Source organism: Nycticebus coucang, chromosome 9, assembly GCF_027406575.1.
Source record: "Nycticebus coucang isolate mNycCou1 chromosome 9, mNycCou1.pri, whole genome shotgun sequence".
NCBI lineage: Eukaryota > Metazoa > Chordata > Mammalia > Primates > Lorisidae > Nycticebus > Nycticebus coucang.
Window position 1 is genome coordinate 9,475,453 of NC_069788.1, and position 17,604 is coordinate 9,493,056.

At 39.7% G+C, this 17,604-nt stretch overlaps 1 protein-coding gene across 1 annotated transcript in view; it reads left to right on the forward strand.

Annotated features, from left to right (window-relative positions):
• COL12A1 (collagen type XII alpha 1 chain) overlaps positions 1–17,604 on the forward strand; it is a 127,064-nt gene that overhangs the window by 45,392 nt on the left and 64,068 nt on the right. Inside the window, exons 15-27 of the mRNA XM_053602255.1 lie at positions 199–465; positions 1,234–1,426; positions 2,480–2,601; positions 4,553–4,702; positions 4,787–4,906; positions 5,004–5,168; positions 5,783–5,929; positions 8,232–8,371; positions 8,902–9,031; positions 11,295–11,437; positions 11,811–11,940; positions 13,962–14,098; positions 15,201–15,330. Of these exons, the coding sequence (XP_053458230.1) occupies positions 199–465; positions 1,234–1,426; positions 2,480–2,601; positions 4,553–4,702; positions 4,787–4,906; positions 5,004–5,168; positions 5,783–5,929; positions 8,232–8,371; positions 8,902–9,031; positions 11,295–11,437; positions 11,811–11,940; positions 13,962–14,098; positions 15,201–15,330 (1,974 nt within the window). The remainder of the gene's footprint in view (positions 1–198; positions 466–1,233; positions 1,427–2,479; positions 2,602–4,552; positions 4,703–4,786; positions 4,907–5,003; positions 5,169–5,782; positions 5,930–8,231; positions 8,372–8,901; positions 9,032–11,294; positions 11,438–11,810; positions 11,941–13,961; positions 14,099–15,200; positions 15,331–17,604) is intronic.

Here is a 17,604-nt window from a genome sequence, read left to right on the forward strand (position 1 = left end):
TGAAAACATCTTGCGGAGGCCTCCCTGAGATTAGGCTCACACACCATCACGGATTTATGAGTGATTATGGTACTGAGCAAGGGCACAGCGTACGTATATAAGAAACCGCAGATTAAGTTTCTTTTCACATAGATGGAGAGAAGGGCAGCTAGTCTCTTTCAACACGGTTTAGCTTTTAATCTTCCTTGTATCTCACAGTATCTCAAGACTCCAAAACCTTAAAAGTGGATGAAGAAACAGAAAGCTCGATGAGAGTCACGTGGAAAGCAGCGCCGGGGAAAGTTGTCAACTACCGCGTGGTGTATCGCCCCCAGGGGGGAGGAAGACAAATGGTGGCGAAGGTGCCCCCCACGGTCACGTCCACAGTGCTGAAGCGACTGCAGCCCCAGACCACGTACAACATCACAGTTCTCCCCATTTACAAGGCAGGAGAAGGAAAGCTTAGGCAAGGGTCAGGAACAACAGGTACAAAATATTTTTTTTTGGAGGAAAGTATACAATGTTTCAAAAGATGACTTTCTTTCTTTAAATTTTATTTGTATTTTTAAGTGGCAAATGATTATATCTATGTATGGAGCAGAATGTGATGTTTTAATACACGTGTACATTGCTGAATGAACGAATCAGGCCAATTCTCATACTAACCATCTCACACACCTATCACTTCTTGTGATGAGAACCTTTAAAACACACCCTTTTAGCAATTTGGAAACATACAATTCTTTACTATTTCTTCTTGTCGCCTAGCTGTGCAATCTCACCAAAACTTAGTCTTCCTGTCGCACTGAAACTTTGACCAGTATTTCTCCTCTCTGCTGTTCTACGCTCTACTTGGCATTTTAGATTCCACATATAAGTGAAATCATGTGATACTTGTCTGTGTCTGGCTTACTTCACTAAGCATAATCTGAAGATGACTTCTATATATCATTTGTAAATATTTAAGACTGATTCTAAATAAATTAAATTGTAATTATTAAACACGATGCCTAGGGAATGTTTCTTTTCTACCATTCTAGTTTCTGGTAAAATTTTCAGGTGAATTGATTCCGTGTTCTGAGAATTAGTCACTCTCCTCCTTGGGTGGCAGTCAGTTGTCAGGACTTGTATTGGGCACGATGTCTTGTGTTGCCAGACTTGACCTTTTTTATAAATATACATTTTCGTAGGGGTTAATGTTAAACCTTGAGAACCTAGTCTCACTGATACTTTAAAATCTTTCTGTGTTTATAGCGTCTCGTTTTAAGTCTCCCAGAAACCTCAAAACATCTGACCCGACGATGTCCAGCTTCCGAGTGACTTGGGAGCCTGCCCCTGGGGAAGTGAAGGGTTACAAAGTCACATTCCACCCTACGGGCGAAGACAGAAGGCTGGGGGAGTTAGTGGTTGGACCCTATGACAACACAGTTGTTTTGGAGGAACTTAGGTAGGAATGAAGTACATTTGGGTTGAAAGATTGAATAACTTCTGTAAATTAAGGGACTTCATACAAATAATCATTAATCAGTCTGACAGTTTGGTGTTTAAAATCAGTGACAGCTGCTTTCTTATGCAATGCTGCTGGGTTAAGGTTAGGAATCAAACGCCTGCAACAGAATTTGGGGGAGCAGGATTTTCTGTCATGTTTAAGTGAGTTTTATTATTAAGAGACTAGTAACATTTTTCAGTAACACCCTGCTTTTGAAAAATTGATATCTGTATTACACAACGTTACCAAAATTCTAGCCATGTGCAAATGTGCAGGTTCCTGTGCTTTTGGGAAGTGCTCAGGAAACTCAGGCTGAGTGCGAATCCTGCCCCCATGTGATACAGAAGAGACTGGACTTTATGCTGGGTGCCAGCTGGCAGGAGAGGGCAAGGCTGGGCCGGTTAAAGGTCTAGCTTCAGGCTGTATAGTGGAAAACAAGGAAGTTAGAGTTGGAACAGCACCCTCCATTCATTACAGTAGAGAGAATGGACAACTGTGTGTTGCATTTGGAAAGTTTGTTTTTCAATCATTCATTCATCAGTCTTGAAATCTATAGTAATGCTTGTTACTTACTTTTAGCAGAGTAGGGAGAATGACATACACTGAGCTCTGCGTTAGGCGCTCTGCTCAGTGCCTCGCATTACTCTGTAAGGTTCCCAGTTCAATCATTTTCTTAAGAGCCATTGCCTAGAAGCGGTAGGAATGAAGAGCCTGCTGCTTCCCTGACACGCAAAAGGGACGGGAGGGGCTCTGCACCTGATAGAAAGGGAAGGCCGACGCTGGTGCTGTGGCTCTAGTTTCTCTGGAAGGCTTGCTGTCTGCTGTCCCTCAATACTTCCTGGGGTAGGCATAAGCTAGAACATGATGGAAATTATTTTTCTTCTCTTATGTTGAATATTATAAGTTCTTCTGAGTGAAAGTTATAAGTCAAGAAGTATGTCTTTCTAAAAGTCAAAAACTGTTACCACATGGACCAATGGTCCGTACAGACGATGTACTTTCCCATTTCAGGGCAGGCACCACCTATAAAGTCAATGTTTTTGGAATGTTTGATGGAGGAGAAAGTTTACCACTCGTTGGACAAGAAATGACAACCCTTTCTGACACAACTGTCATGCCAATTTTATCTTCTGGTAAGAAATTGAGTTACATTCCCCTGCTTAACATTATGAAACTATCTCAAGTATAAATTCTTAGGTTACCGTACAATGAAAAGTGACTATAAAATGTTTACACAAAAATTTTTTTCAGTAATTTATATACTTAATGAGGAAACGCTTTCAAATATCCAGTTAAACATACTTTGGACAGTATTATTATTATTATTTTCAGTTTTTTTTGGATGGGTTTGAACCCGCCGCCTCCAACATATGGCCCTGGCGCCCTATTCCTTGAGCCACAGGCACCGCCTGGACAGTCTTATTATTATTAATTTTGTGCTTTTCTTGTCAGCCTTGCATTAGTTACATAATATTGTATTATTTAAAGATGGGTTTTGGCTAAGTGTCAATATTGTACCTTTTTTTCACTTTTTAGAGACGAGGATGCAGTTTTCTTTTGTTAAAGTCATTGCAGAAACAATTCATTTGGGGTGGGCAAGCAGAGTTAGGTGTATAAACAGGTGGCAACCACGACTTGGCATGTAGAATGGGAACATCATTCCTTTCCATTTTCTGCCACTGTCGTGATTACAGCCTTGATGTAGGTGAAGCTACTTTTTAACATTATTAGGGGAGGAGATGGTGGACAGAGTTTACCTATAAATTTTTCATTATTTCCTAAGACAAGGTAGATCTGGGTGGTACAGCAGCAGCTTGCAGGTGTCTGCGGTAGCATTTGGGGAGCCTCCGTCCTGATGTGCTGTATAAGACATGAGTCACATTTGTACTTTGGAGTATGATGATGAGTAAAGTTGAGTTTTTTTAGTAATTTTTTTTTTTTGGTGATGTAAAGATTGAATGCTAACATTGCAATAAGTTAGAAAATTCATAGCTTGTGATATAAATTATTGGAAAAGAGAACATTAAATCAATGGATGTGGACAAAATAAAGTGTCAAATCTTGCTGTTTTGCATTAATGTTCTGTTGTTTCTCTTATGATGATATTAACAACTTATGTTTTTATTTTGTAGCTTGTACACTGAGGATGTTGGGATTATTTGCTCTTTCCAAAGCTTTTTCTTTGTATCAGTGTTTGTGCTTGTGTCCACACCTCTCAGTTTATGTATTTGTTTGCATACTTTTCTAAACTGTCTTCCATCTTTCTTGATTCTTTAATGTGCAAACTTTACCATCTGTATCTACGTGATTTTTATACATAGAAGATGATGTTAATTATTTAACTAATTAATAGTATACTTAATTTATATTAATAATATATTTATTATATTGTTAATACATATATAATATAATAATAGAATTATATTATTACTAAATAATATAATAGTGGACCAGGTTTCAAAATATGTGTCTTTGCTCTAAGAAAGTCTAATTTTAAGAGTCATGTATCTCATTACTTCATAATATATGTGGTAGTAGTTACCTGGGAGCTTAATTATTTCAAAAGATATTTTTTGGCTCACTAAAACCTTTTTTAGTTTAAAGATGTTATCATTCTTGTCTTCTAATGTCCATTAAATATTGCCAGAAGAATGCAACATCTGATCTTTTAATCACATTAAATTGTCTTAAAATTATTAATGCCTTATAGTTAGTGGTATGATACATTCTCCCCTATTTATTTCAGCTCTTGGGTTTGTGAGCCCATCAAATTTATAATGATGTTTAATTGAAGTCTCCAGGTCCTATGAAGGTGGAAGAAAATGTAGTTAAAGATGAAGGAAAGATTGGCCACTGACCTGATCTTTGGAAGAATTGATTCTCAGGACGGTTAATTGAGGTTTATAAATCACATGATCATACTGTCAGAGTCTCATACTGAGAGTATGTTATTGAGCCAAGTTACACGTAGAGACCTGGATAGTCAGGGTCAGTGAGCCTCCAGGGACTGGCAGAGGCCTGAGTAGGAAGCAGCCCTGCCGACCGTCTGCTCCTCACTGCCTTATCTCACGATTCCTGTGTCAGGGATGGAGTGCCTCACTAGAGCCGAGGCAGACATCGTGTTGCTGGTGGATGGATCCTGGAGCATCGGCCGGGCCAATTTTAGAACTGTGAGGAGTTTCATTTCTCGTATTGTGGAAGTCTTTGAGATTGGCCCCAAAAGAGTACAAATTGGTAAGTTCTGACAGTACTGAAGACATTCAGACGTTTCCATTTTGCTTGTACAAATGCTCACCTCAGTTGTGTGTGTAATTTTAGCCCTTGCTCAGTACAGTGGGGATCCCCGAACAGAGTGGCAGTTAAATGCTTACAGAGACAAGAACAGCCTGTTGCAGGCAGTGGCCAACTTACCGTACAAAGGAGGCAACACTCTCACAGGTAGGGGGACGGTGGGGCATTCTGCCAGCTAGTGCTTTGGGTCAAAGCATGTGGCCAAGTAGCGATGTGACTTGTCCTCCTCTGGAAATCCCACTAGGCATGGCTTTGAATTTCATTCGCCAGCAGAACTTCAAGACCCAAGCTGGCATGAGGCCTCGAGCTCGCAAAATTGGGGTTCTCATTACTGATGGAAAATCACAAGACGACGTGGAGGCACCTTCAAAAAAACTCAAGGATGAAGGCGTGGAGCTCTTTGCTATAGGTAAGTGCTGAAAAGGATAGTGATGCCCTCAGGGTTACAAATGTGCTGGGAATAATTCTGTAGTTAAAAATATGATCTGAAACATGAGACAAACAAACAAATGTATTTTCCCTATCACATGATTTATCAAAATGATGGCCTAGGGAGTTAATTCATTTTGTTCTTTTCTCCTTGTAATGAGATAAAACTATATCATTTCTTAGAAGAAAATTAATGGATCAAGATAAAAATGTGCCACTAGTAAGCTTTGGAAAAATTCCTGTTTGTTTTTCTACAGAATCATGTTTATTTTTGATGTCCATTATTTCTTGTCAGAGAAAACACAGAAAAGACACTTTTGGGCAGGAAAATGGTTCTAGCAGCATTTAGAATATGGAAATTCAGAAGAACTTTCAGTTTATATTTTAGTTTTTATTTCTATTTTATCACTATAAATAAGCAATCATTTTATTATTGAGGAAAATATTATATCATTTTATTAATACATTAATGAACACTCATGGTTGTTTTGAAGCAGCCATCAATTAAGAAAGCCCTAACACATTTACTTTGTTCTATTAATTGTTTTTTTTTTCTGAGGAGTGCTTTTAATTTGAATATATCCATTTTCTAAGGTATTAAAAACGCTGATGAGGTCGAGTTAAAGATGATTGCAACTGACCCTGACGACACCCACGCGTACAACGTGGCAGATTTTGAGTCACTCTCCAGGATTGTGGACGACCTCACCATTAACTTGTGCAACAGTGTCAAAGGTCCAGGTGAGTCCAGCCCGGGCTTTCCCCCTCTTAGCACTGTTGATATTTTGGGCCAGATCATTCTTTTGTGGTGCATGGCAAGGCCTATTTTGTGCATTGTAAGATGTCTCAGTCTTCCGTCCAGTTGATGCAGCATCTGCTGAGCTGTGACAGGTAAAAACACCTTTAGATGTTGCCAAATGTCTTCAGGAGGGAACCCTGTCCCCAGGTGACGATCACTCCTTTAGTTCCTGATATTTCGTTTTTATTTATTTCTTGGGATGGCACCAAACTAGAAAGTGCTTCTAGCTTATTTAAGTGTACATTTAGTTTATCTGTACCTGCACGCCACACACACACAAACACACACACACACACACACATACACACACACCTCCCCATATGTAAATGGGGGTGTAAAGAAAGAGTAGTGCTTTCTTTTCTGGTGAATATTCTTTGGTAAAGCATCTTCACTCTATTTAATTATTATGTTGCTATTAGATGGTTGTTCCCAGACTTTTGTTTTCTAAAGTTTGATACTTTTTTTTGCTTTCCTGATATGAGTACTAATGGAAGAGGGGTCTTATGTTTAGTTTGCTTTGCCTCAACGATAGAGGATAAGATCTGACACTTAAAATTCCTAAATTATAGTGAAGTAACAGTTTGAGAGTTTGGACTTTGAGGAATTACATAATATTTCTTTACCAGAGAAGAAAGAGATCTAGAGAAGTACATTGCTTAGTCGGCATCAGATGGTTACACATGTTTTTAAGGGTCTTTGAAAAAAGTAGCTATGGATAAGGAATTAGGATTTAGAAATAAAATTACAGAACTGGGTTTTATAGTGACAAAAGACAGAATGATTACTATCTGTGTAAACCATAGGATAGAACATAGTAAGCACCAAATTTGAAGTGTTTCGTAAAGTTAATGATAGAAATTATGGTCCTTATTATATGAGAAAAATTCTTTTTAAGTACATATAGATTATGGTAAAAAATTGTTCTTCATTCACTTACTCTGGTTTTGGAAGAAACTGGAATGAGTTCTGCAGACAATGTGGCAGAAAGGATTCAGATACTTTGGTTACTGAGGATACATTAATTTGAAGCTTCCTTCTTTAGTTTGTCTCTCCATAGTTTTGCAGATTTTCTTTTTTAGATTTTGAACCACAGATTGACCTTTTCTCTGGAGAAATAGTCCAGCTGGGCAGCTAGAATTTTTGTAGGCTCCTGGCTCTGAATCAGCTGTAGTTTTATTCAGCTAGAGAGAGCTTTGAGTGGGATGAAAACATCTTTTATCTGTTTTCATTTTTTTTTTTTTAATCAACTGCTACATTCATTCTGGTTTCCCAGACAGTAAAATTGCCTGATAATTTTGTAGGCTTGACTATGACCCAAATACAATAAAGGTTAGGATAGTAACAAAGGAAATGCTTTCTCCAGTTTGGGCTCACAAAAAAAAAGAGTTTATATGAAAATGATTTATCACACTCAGGGACTCAATTGGATTCATTTCTTTCTCTTTAAATTACTATTTGGGACGTCTTCCTGTTGGCCATAGTGAGCTTAATATTTCTATTTGAATTAATATTTGTTTAGATACAGTCATGTATCAGTTATTTCACCCGCGTCCACCCAGGGAGCTCAATCAGAGGTAGTGGGATGTTCCCAAATTATAAAATGCTTGTTTTCACTCTTGCTTAAGTGATAAAGTTGTTAGTTTTCTCTTATTCATGTTCAGTTCCCTTACAGCGAGGGAATTAAAACTGATTCTGTCCTCACAAAGCATGACCTTTGGTTAAGGAGATAAGATGTGATTATATGAAGGGTAGCCGTAAAGTCTGTGGGAAATTTAAAATAGCACACTATGTATAATCAAAATTATAACAAGGGCAGTGAAGTTGATGGAGTCAATAATGATTGGGACAAAGGACAGAGCTGAATTGTCAGGACCCAAATTCTTATTTATTGATTATACCCACAAAGGTGAAAAAGAGGAGAAGGTTTACTAAGAATATGGAGAGGTTTTGAGACCAGGTGACTGGCAAACTGGTAAACTTCCTAAGGACGAGGCAGATCAAGTTTTAAGGAAAGACAGTCAGGTGTGACTCTCCTGAGGCTAAAGAACCTTCCCGCCACCCATTCAGAGAAGCCATCCAGTCAGTGACTCAGTCATGATACTGATTTACTGTAGCTACTTAGTGTGTGAAATCAAGTGTGTCCAAGCTTGAATGCAGAGAGTAATATTCTTTTGATCTAATTTCAAACTTCACCACCTTGCTGCAATAATGAAAAAAGTGTCTGTGCTTTATTTCCATGTGTAGGTGACTTGGAAGCCCCTTCTAACTTAGTTATTTCTGAGCGAACCCATCGTTCTTTTAGAGTGAGCTGGACGCCTCCCTCTGACAGTGTGGACCGATACAAGGTGGAATACTACCCGGTTTCTGGAGGAAGACGCCAAGAAGTGAGTAGGCGGCCCAGTCCTTCCTGATGTTGCGAGTGGGTCCCTCACAGGAGGGTGCTGAGAATAAAGTTGGGCAAGGGGCAGGAGGGAGGAAGGGAGGCCAGACCAGAACTAGGAATGACTTTGCAAGGCAGCCCATGGACTTAATGAAAGGTAAAGAGCTTTGGTGAAATTCTTATGGTTTCTGAGAGTTGCAGAAGATCAATATGATTTTTTTTTATTGAAATTTTATTAGAAGATGCTTAATTTATACATGAGTTTATGGTAGAATCATAGAGTTGGCGGGAAACATTAAAGATGATCTATTATTTGCCTGCTTATTGTACAAATAAGGAAACAACAGCTGGGAGGATAAATTACGTGGATTGTCCAAGATCTTATCAAAATCTAGTAGTTTCCAAAAGCAAGATAATGACCTCATTGAAATATAATTTCTAACCTCATTGCAGTTAACTGCTTTGTTTTAAAACTACTAAGTATAGCAGGAGAAAAGGAACTGATTTTACATGTTGGTTATTCTTTCTCCCTAGTTTTATGTCAGCCGACTTGACAGGAGCACAGTGCTGAAGGATCTGAAGCCAGACACCGACTACGTTGTCAATGTGTATTCCGTGGTGGAGGACGAGTACAGTGAGCCTCTGAAAGGCACAGAGAAAACCTGTAAGTCAGATTTCTAAAAAATAACAGTGTTTTGTTTCCTAAGATAAGAGGGAATGCCCAGGTAGGGTTTTTGCCAGCCTTCCAAAATCATTCCTTTACTGTCCATTCAATACATTTGTTTCTTTTTGAGACAGTCTCACTTTGTCCCCCTGGGTAGAGTGCTGTGTCACCACGGCTTAGAGAACCTCAAACTCTTGGGCTCAAGCGATCCTCCTGCTTCAGCGTCCCGAGTAGCCAGGACTACAGGCTTCCACCACACCTGGCTAGTTTTTCTATTTTTAGTAGAGATGGGGTCTTGCTCTAGCTCAGGCTAGCCTTGAAATCCTGGGCTCAGGAGATCCACTGCCTCGGCCTCCCAGAGTGCTCAGATTACAGGTATGAGCCAACCACGCCCGGCCTCATTCAACACATGTTTACCAAGTGCTTTCTCCATGCAGGCGCTCCCCAAATGCTCAATGGTTTTCTGCTCTTCCCGGCTGCTCTGACATCAGGGGATGCTGCTGGTGCAATATGTGGTCATGGTGATAATAATTTGGAGGGAAAAATATTTTTAATACAGTAATTCACATCGTAGGGTCATAAGCCTTTGTACTTTCAAGAAAGTTTCTTTTTTTCTTTTCTTATGTTTTTTTTTTTTTTTTGAGACAGAGTCTTACTATGCCGCCTCAGTAGAGTGCTGTGGTGTCACAGCTCACAGCAACCTCAAACTCTTGGGCTTAAGCGATTGTCTTGCCTCAGCCTCCCAAGTAGCTGGGACTACAGGTGCCTGCCACAACGCTGGGCTATTTTTTGTTACAGTTGTGTAGTTGTTGTTTAGCAGGTCTGGGCTGGGTTTGAACCTGTCACCTTCAGTGTATGTGGCTGACACCGTAACCACTGTGCTATGGGCACCGAGCCTCAAGCAAGTTTCTTAAAGTGCAAATAGATCTTTCAGGGATAATGCTTTAAACCTGGCTTTGATTGTTATATGGTGACATTTTATAAAAGAACAAAGCTCTTCCAGCATAAGATGAGGAAAGGTACCCTGTGGGCAGTGGATCTAGATTAGGAAGAGGAGCCATGCAGAGATGATCTATCCACCTCTGCTGAGGGCCAGCTCTCCCTGCTGCATGTGAGATCTTTTTCTTTCTGGCCTCCAGCCTTTAGGAAAGAAGCTCTAAAGGCTTTGACTTTGAGCTTTTGGGGGAGATGTTCCTTGCTCTTATTCCTGGTGGGGTTTCCAAGTCCATAGGAAAATGCTCCAGGGGGAAGAAGGGAAGCCGCCTGTAAGAGGAAGCCGTGCGCATCCGTCAGAGGCAGGAACTGACTGGCTGCTGCTCTGTCCCTTCAGTGCTTCACTCTCCCTTTTACTCCTTATACTTGACCAGTGGTTCTCAACCTGTGGGTCGTGACCAGCGGTTCTCAACCTGTGGGTCGTGACCAGCGGTTCTCAACCTGTGGGTCGTGACCAGCAGTTCTCAACCTGTGGGTCTCCCGCATATCAGATATTTAAATTACGACTTATAACAGTAGTAAAATTACAGTTATGAAGTATCAATGAAAATAATTTTATGGTTGGGGTCACCACAACATGAGGAACTGTATTAAAGGGTCGTGGCATTAGGAAGGTTGAGAACCACTTTACTAGACCATAGAAGCCAGGAAATGAAGCGTTTCATAATCGGCAGGATTAACGTGAGAATTCCTTACCACTTTACACTCAACTTTTGGACAGCAAATAATTGAAAGAGATATGGGTGTTAACAAGGGTTGCAGACTTCTTACACTGCCTCTGGATTTACCTTCAAAAAGCCATATACCTCTGATGTTCCAGTTACTAATGTGTAACATTCTCATTTAAAATTTATTTTTTGAAAGAAAGATTTAAAAAACACTCTGTTGGTTACTTATATATGAAGTTCTATGATTGAAGAATAAAAATAGTCAACTTAGTGATGTTTCAGAAAAGGAGACTAAAGGCTCGAAGAGTTGGCATCTATTTTGGCTTCTGTATTGGCTCACTGGAATGCCATTTGCCATCTGAATGTGAACATTTTCCCGTCTAGGACACAGCTTTTGTCACATGCAGCCTTAATTATGATGTGCAGTGGACAATGAGATTGGGTGTGGATAGGAAGGGTTATGTTAACTTTTATTGATTTCCCACAGCAACCCGTTCTCTATTTAGCATATGCAAATGTCATCAATAAAGTGGGAAATGATGATTTAAAAAATAAGTGGGATGAGAGGAATAAGTCTTACGTCAGCTTTTATGTTTCCGTAGTGCCAGTCCCTGTGGTCAGCCTCAACATTTACGACGTGGGCCCCACCACCATGCGCGTGCAGTGGCAGCCTGTAGGGGGAGCTACTGGCTACCTCTTGTCCTACCAACCCACTCAGGCTGCAGAACCGACAAAACCCAAAGAGGTGAGAGGTGTCTCTATGTAAATCATTTTATATAAATCATTTCCCCCCAGTTATTTTGCTGTACATTTTAAAGATTTCTCCCAGAACTTCTTAAAAGCTTGTGTGGACACTCTACAGCTGTCCAGTCCCCTGGATATGACAATTACCGATGAACTAATTTATAACTGTACACACATAACAGAAAAATGGAAAAGTAGGTGTGCGGCCTATGACACATTTTAGAAAACATTAGCCTGAAGAAAAGGAAAATGGAACTTTTGTAAATGAAAAATAAAAGTTGTGTTCTAATCAAATTGGCTTCACTCGGCCATCTGTGGTCAGTGGACATGTTTGATTTGAACGCCCCGTTTCCCTTTAACACGTCTGTGTGCAGATGCGTGTGGGGCCCGAGGTGAGTGATGTGCCACTGACGGACCTGTCTCCCGACACTGAGTATGCCGTCACGGTCCAGGCCGCCCTGCATGACCTCACTAGTGAGCCTGTCACCGTCCGGGAAGCCACCTGTAAGCTCCTGCTAGTTTTCCTTCCCCTCTTATCGCTGTAAATGTAACATTCGTTACAATATTTCTCTCTCATGATGCTATCAATAATTTGATAATTCATGTGTAGGTTACAGAGGTATTACTTTTGACAACTAAATTTGTGAATAAATATTTAAATTCTGGACTGACGGAAGCATGTTAACGTGGTTTTAAGATGTATATTCTTTTCTTTTTCACATTTAACATGCCCAGTATAGGGGTTTATCTTATAATGAATGGTGTCTTGCTGTGGCTCTTGGTCAGGTGTCAATCGGGACATAGAATATAAAGTAATAGTACCTCTTAGCACGGATGTTGTTGTCGATCTGTGAAATATGGTATATACCACTGGTAAGAATGGGAATGTTGAGTGAAGACAGTTTTAGAGGAAAATGCTGGGATTAAGATCAAGCTGTCCCAAGTTCTTATTGAAATAGAAAGTCTATGGTATACATGAATAAGTATGTTTTACTTCACTGAATTAATTTATTAACTGATTAATCAATCAATTATCAGTTAATCAATTCACTAACTGATTAATGAATTAATCAGTGAAAACACATCACTGGGCTAGGTGTTGGGAATATACTGCAGAATAACTCAGGGCAGAGTAGAGCGTGTGGCCCCTTCAGGACTTGCCTTTCTCTCGTGTAATCTGCCCAAACTTTTGTACTTCCAGCTTCTTTCACTAAGCATTTGGGTGCTTTTTCTTGAAAAGTGACAAAGATTGCCCTTAGCACCCTTGCTTTACCCAGCTGGTATGTTGTTTCATGCTTGGAGAGGTGGATGAGCTGGGATGGATGACTTGGCTTAAATTTGATGACTCTCAGCCCATATTTCTATGGAAAGTAAGAAGTTAGAAGGACTTTCAAGGGACTGAAGAGATGAGGTGGAGAAGAGAAAGAGCCCCCGCAGGGTGGATTAGTATAAGTTCATTGAAAACAGATATTTTGAAGTCATCTTTTGTATGTTAGATCCTGTCTAGAGCTGGTGTTTTTGTGGCAATAGGGTAGTGGCCGATGGAAGGAGGGGAGGAGTGAGACAGGGATGGGGACGTGAGTTTTGAGAGTGCCGAGAAAGAAGAGCCAGAGTCACAGTGGGACGCTGGGCTGCAACAGAGGAGGCAGGGAGGGCAGAGGGAGGGAGGCTGAGAGACGGCGCAGTGAAGAAACGCAAGTGCGGGGACGTGGAGATGGAGGTAGGGATTCAGGAACAGAGATGCGCAGAGTCAGAATGACAGACAGAGCGGAGGAGTCAGACGGGCAGCTAGAAAGAGGGAGATGGGCCTCACACAGAGAGAGAAATCTCTGCTCATTATCAGCCTCCTCCCCTTTTGAGGTGAAGTTGCGTTAGACCTGGTAAAAATTTATTGTTTGGGTTTTCTTCTAGCCATTTAGGCCTCTGTGGGTTTTCTTTTAAGCTTATTGGATACTTAATTTTGGCCCATCTTTAGTCTTCACTCCTGCAAGCATTTATTTTTATTTTTATTTTTATTTTTTTGCCGGGGCTGGTTTTGAACCCACCACCTCCGGTATATGGGGCCAGCACCCTACTCCTTGAGCCATAGGAGCTGCCCACCTGCAAGCATTTTTTAATTCACATTCTTAGCATAACTTTAGGAATGTTGTTTTCTAGCTGAACTGATTTAAATATCTGATAAAGAAACATGAGCTATACATTTATGATGAATTATGATTTATTATGACTGAGCAACCAGTAAAAGCTAATTTAAATACCATGGAAGAAGATTAACGTATAAATGCATGTTAGCAAGTGTGATAAAAAATTAAATATATACTACTTTTTTCAAAGCTCCGTAGGAAGAATTTAGCTCTATATGATAGAATCACGGTACTTTTATCACCATAATCATTTTTTTCCCCCAGTCATTTTGCTGTACATTTTTAAGATTTCTCCAAAGAACTTCTTAAAAGCTTGTGTGGATGCTCTAGGGCTTTGTGGTTGAGAACCGCATCTGGATCTAATATCTCCTGCTTCTCTAGTGCCTTTGCCCAGACCTCAGGATCTCAAACTCAGAGACGTGACTCACAGCACCATGAGTGTCTTTTGGGAACCCGTGCCCGGGAAAGTGCGTAAATACATCGTTCGGTATAAAACACCAGAAGAGGATGTCAAAGAGGTAGGTTTAGAATGGATATGAAAATACTTGTTTTCTTAGTGGGTTTACCAAAAGAACTTTGTCAAGTACAGATGATGGCGTGTGTTGTTGAACACGTCACTTTATTAACCTGGTGTTGAAAACTTGTGATATTAAGCACTTTTGAAAATCAATAATATATTGGACTGTTTCTTATTTAGTTTAAAAATGTTTCCTGTGTGATATTAGTTTCCCAAACATCATCTCTTAATAGATAAAGAGTTACAGACTCTAAATGGTATTTCCTTGCCATTCAATTGCCTCATATGGTGCACCCCATTGTATGAATTACTAAAAAATGTCATTATGTTTCTAAAAATAAAAAATAACAGGAGGATGCAGGAAAGAACGAGGTGGGGGGAATTGGCAGATAATGGGAAGATAAGACAGTTGAGCAGGACAGAGAGAATGGAGGGATATGTTGTCAGAGGGTGGCCCTTCAAAAGCAAACATTTTTGAGATGATGTTGAAGCATAAAAGAGCTGTTTCCATGACGTCCTGATTCAAAGTGGGAACAAATTAACAAGGTTTCACAGGTGAACGAATTTAAAACTTGCATGTGCTTAAGAGAGAATTTTCATCAGAGAGGCATTTTTGGAACATAGAAGTTCTAAGTTGCTGATTCTGCTGGTCACGTGTGGAGTCCACGAAAGCTCATTGGCACATAGGCACACATTTACTTCATTCCGCATTCCCGTCTAAAAGGGTGTACAATGGCTGGTGATTCTCCCAAGATGCACAAGATTCTTATACATAGGAAATGAAATACTGCCATGCACAAGAGAATGTTTCTGAAAGAAAGAAAGCAAAGTGCAACAGGTGAAGAATGGTTAAGTTTGAATCCATAGGCAGTCATTATTGGCTAGACGATTGTCACAGGTACTGCCATAGTACATACATTTTCTTCCATTCTGGAAACATTTGAACTTGCCCAGTTTCTGGATTCTTATGCAAATTGGAAAACCTGCTTTTTTATCTTACTACAATTTTTATGTCCATATGCTTAGAGATACAGCTAACAACAGAGAGATATCACAATTAAACCCTTTGTAAAAGTGGTTCCACTGCTCTGCTGTTATTATAGGTAGACGTGGACAGATCACGGACAAGCACCTCTCTCAAAGATCTGTTGTCACAAACCTTGTACACGGTCAGTGTTTCCGCAGTGTATGATGAAGGCGAGTCCCCTCCAGTGACTGCTCAAGAAACTACCCGTGAGTTGTATTTGATACATATTTGAGAATCAATGCTTTATGTGTACGGGGGATCATCACATTCGTGATCATTACTTGGTCATTTCATTTTTTTCTTTTTTTTTTTATTGTTAAATCATAGCTGTGTACCTTAGTGCAATCAAGGGGTACAATGTGCTGGTTTCATATACAATCTGAAATATTCTCATCAAACTGTTCAACGTAGACTTCATGGCATTTTCTTAGTTATTGTATGTAGACATTTGTATTCTGCCTTTAGTAAGTTTTGCCGGTACCCATTCTAAGATGTATCGTAGGTGTGGCCCCACCCATTGCCCTCCCTCCACCCTAACCTCCCCCCTCCCTTCCCCTTCCTTGGCCCTTTCCTCATAGTCTTGTGCTATAGTTGGGTTATAGTCTTCATGTGAAAGCTATAATTTAGCTTTATAGTAGGGCTGAGTACATTGGATACTTTTTCTTCCATTCCTGAGGTACTTTGCTAAGAAGAATATGCTCCAGCTCCATCCATGTAAACATGAAAGAGGTAAAGTCTCCATCTTTATTTAAGGCTGCATAATATTCCATGGTATACATGTACCACAATTTGCTAGTCCATTCGTGGGTCGATGGGCACTTGGGCTTCTTCCATGACTTAGCAATTATGAATTGGGCTGCAATAAACATTCTGGTACAGATGTCTTTGTTATATTGTGATTTTTGGTCTTCTGGGTATAAACCTAGTAAAGGAATTATAGGATCAAATGGCAGGTCTATTTTTAGGTCTCTAAGTGTTCTCCAAACATCCTTCCAGAAGGAACGTATTAGTGTGCATTCCCACCAGCAGTGTAGAAGTGTGCCCTTTCCTCCACATCCACGCCAACATCTCTGGTTTTGGGATTTTGTTATGTGAGCTACTCTTACTGGGGTTAGGTGATATCTCAAAGTAGTTTTGATTTGCATTTCTCTGATGATTAAGGATGATGAGCTTTTTTTCATGTGCTTGTAGATTGTGCGTCTGTCTTTAGAGAAGTTTCTCTTCAATTCCCTTGCCCACCCTAAGATGGGATCACGTGTTCTTTTCTTGCTAATATATTTGAGTTCTCTGTGGATTCTGGTTATTAGACCTTTATCAGAGGTATAACCTGCAAATATTTTCTCTCATTCTGAGGGCTTTCTGCTTGCTTTACTTACTAAGTTCTTGGCTGTGCAGAGGCTTTTTAGTTTGATCAGGTCCCAGTAGTGTATTTTTGACACTGCTTCAATTGCCTGGGGAGTCCTCCTCATAAAATATTCACCCAGGCTGATTCCTTCAAGAGTTTTCCCTGAACTTTCTTGAAGTATTTTTATAGTTTCATATCTTAAATTTAAATCTTTTATCCAGTGAGAGTTTATTTTAGTTAATGGTGAAAAGTGTGGGTCCAGTTTCAATCTTCTACAGGTTGCCAGCCAGTTCACCCAGCACCATTTGTTAAATAGGGAATCTTTTCCCCACTGAATGTTTTTAATTGGCTTGTCAAAGATCAAATAACAGTAAGTAGCTGGATTCATCTCTTGGTTCTCTATTCTGTTCTAGACATCTACTTCTCTGTTTTTGTGCCAATACCATGCTGTTTTGATCACTATCGATTTATAGTACAGTCTGAGGTCTGGTAGCATAATTCCTCCTGCTGTGTTTTTTTGCTGAGTAATGTTTTGCCTATTCGAGGTTTTTTCTGATTCCATATAAAACGAAGTATTATTTTTTCAAGATCTTTAAAACATGACAATGGAGCTTTAATAGGAATTGCATTTAAATTATATATTGCTTTGGGTAGTATGGACATTTTAACAGTGTTGATTCTTCCCAGCCATGAGCATGGTATGTTTTTCCATTTGTTAACATCTTCAGCTATTTCTTTTCTTAAAGTTTCATAGTTCTCTTTATAGAGATCTTTCACATCCTTTGTTAGGTATACTCCCAAATATTTCATCTTCTTTGGCACTACTGTGAAAGGAATAGAGTCCTTGACTGTTTTTCCGGCTTAGTTATTGTTTGTATATATAAAGGCTACAGATTTATGGGTGTTGATTTTGTAGCCTGAGACATTGCTGTATTCCTTCATCACTTCTAAAAGTTTTGTAGTAGAGTCCCTCGTGTTTTCCAGATATACGATCATATCATCTGCGAAGAGTGAAAGTTTGATCTCTTCTGACCCTATGTGGATACCCTTGATCACCTTTTCTTCCCTAATTGCAATGGCTAAAACTTCCATTACAATGTTAAAGAGCAATGGAGACAATGGGCAACCTTGGCTG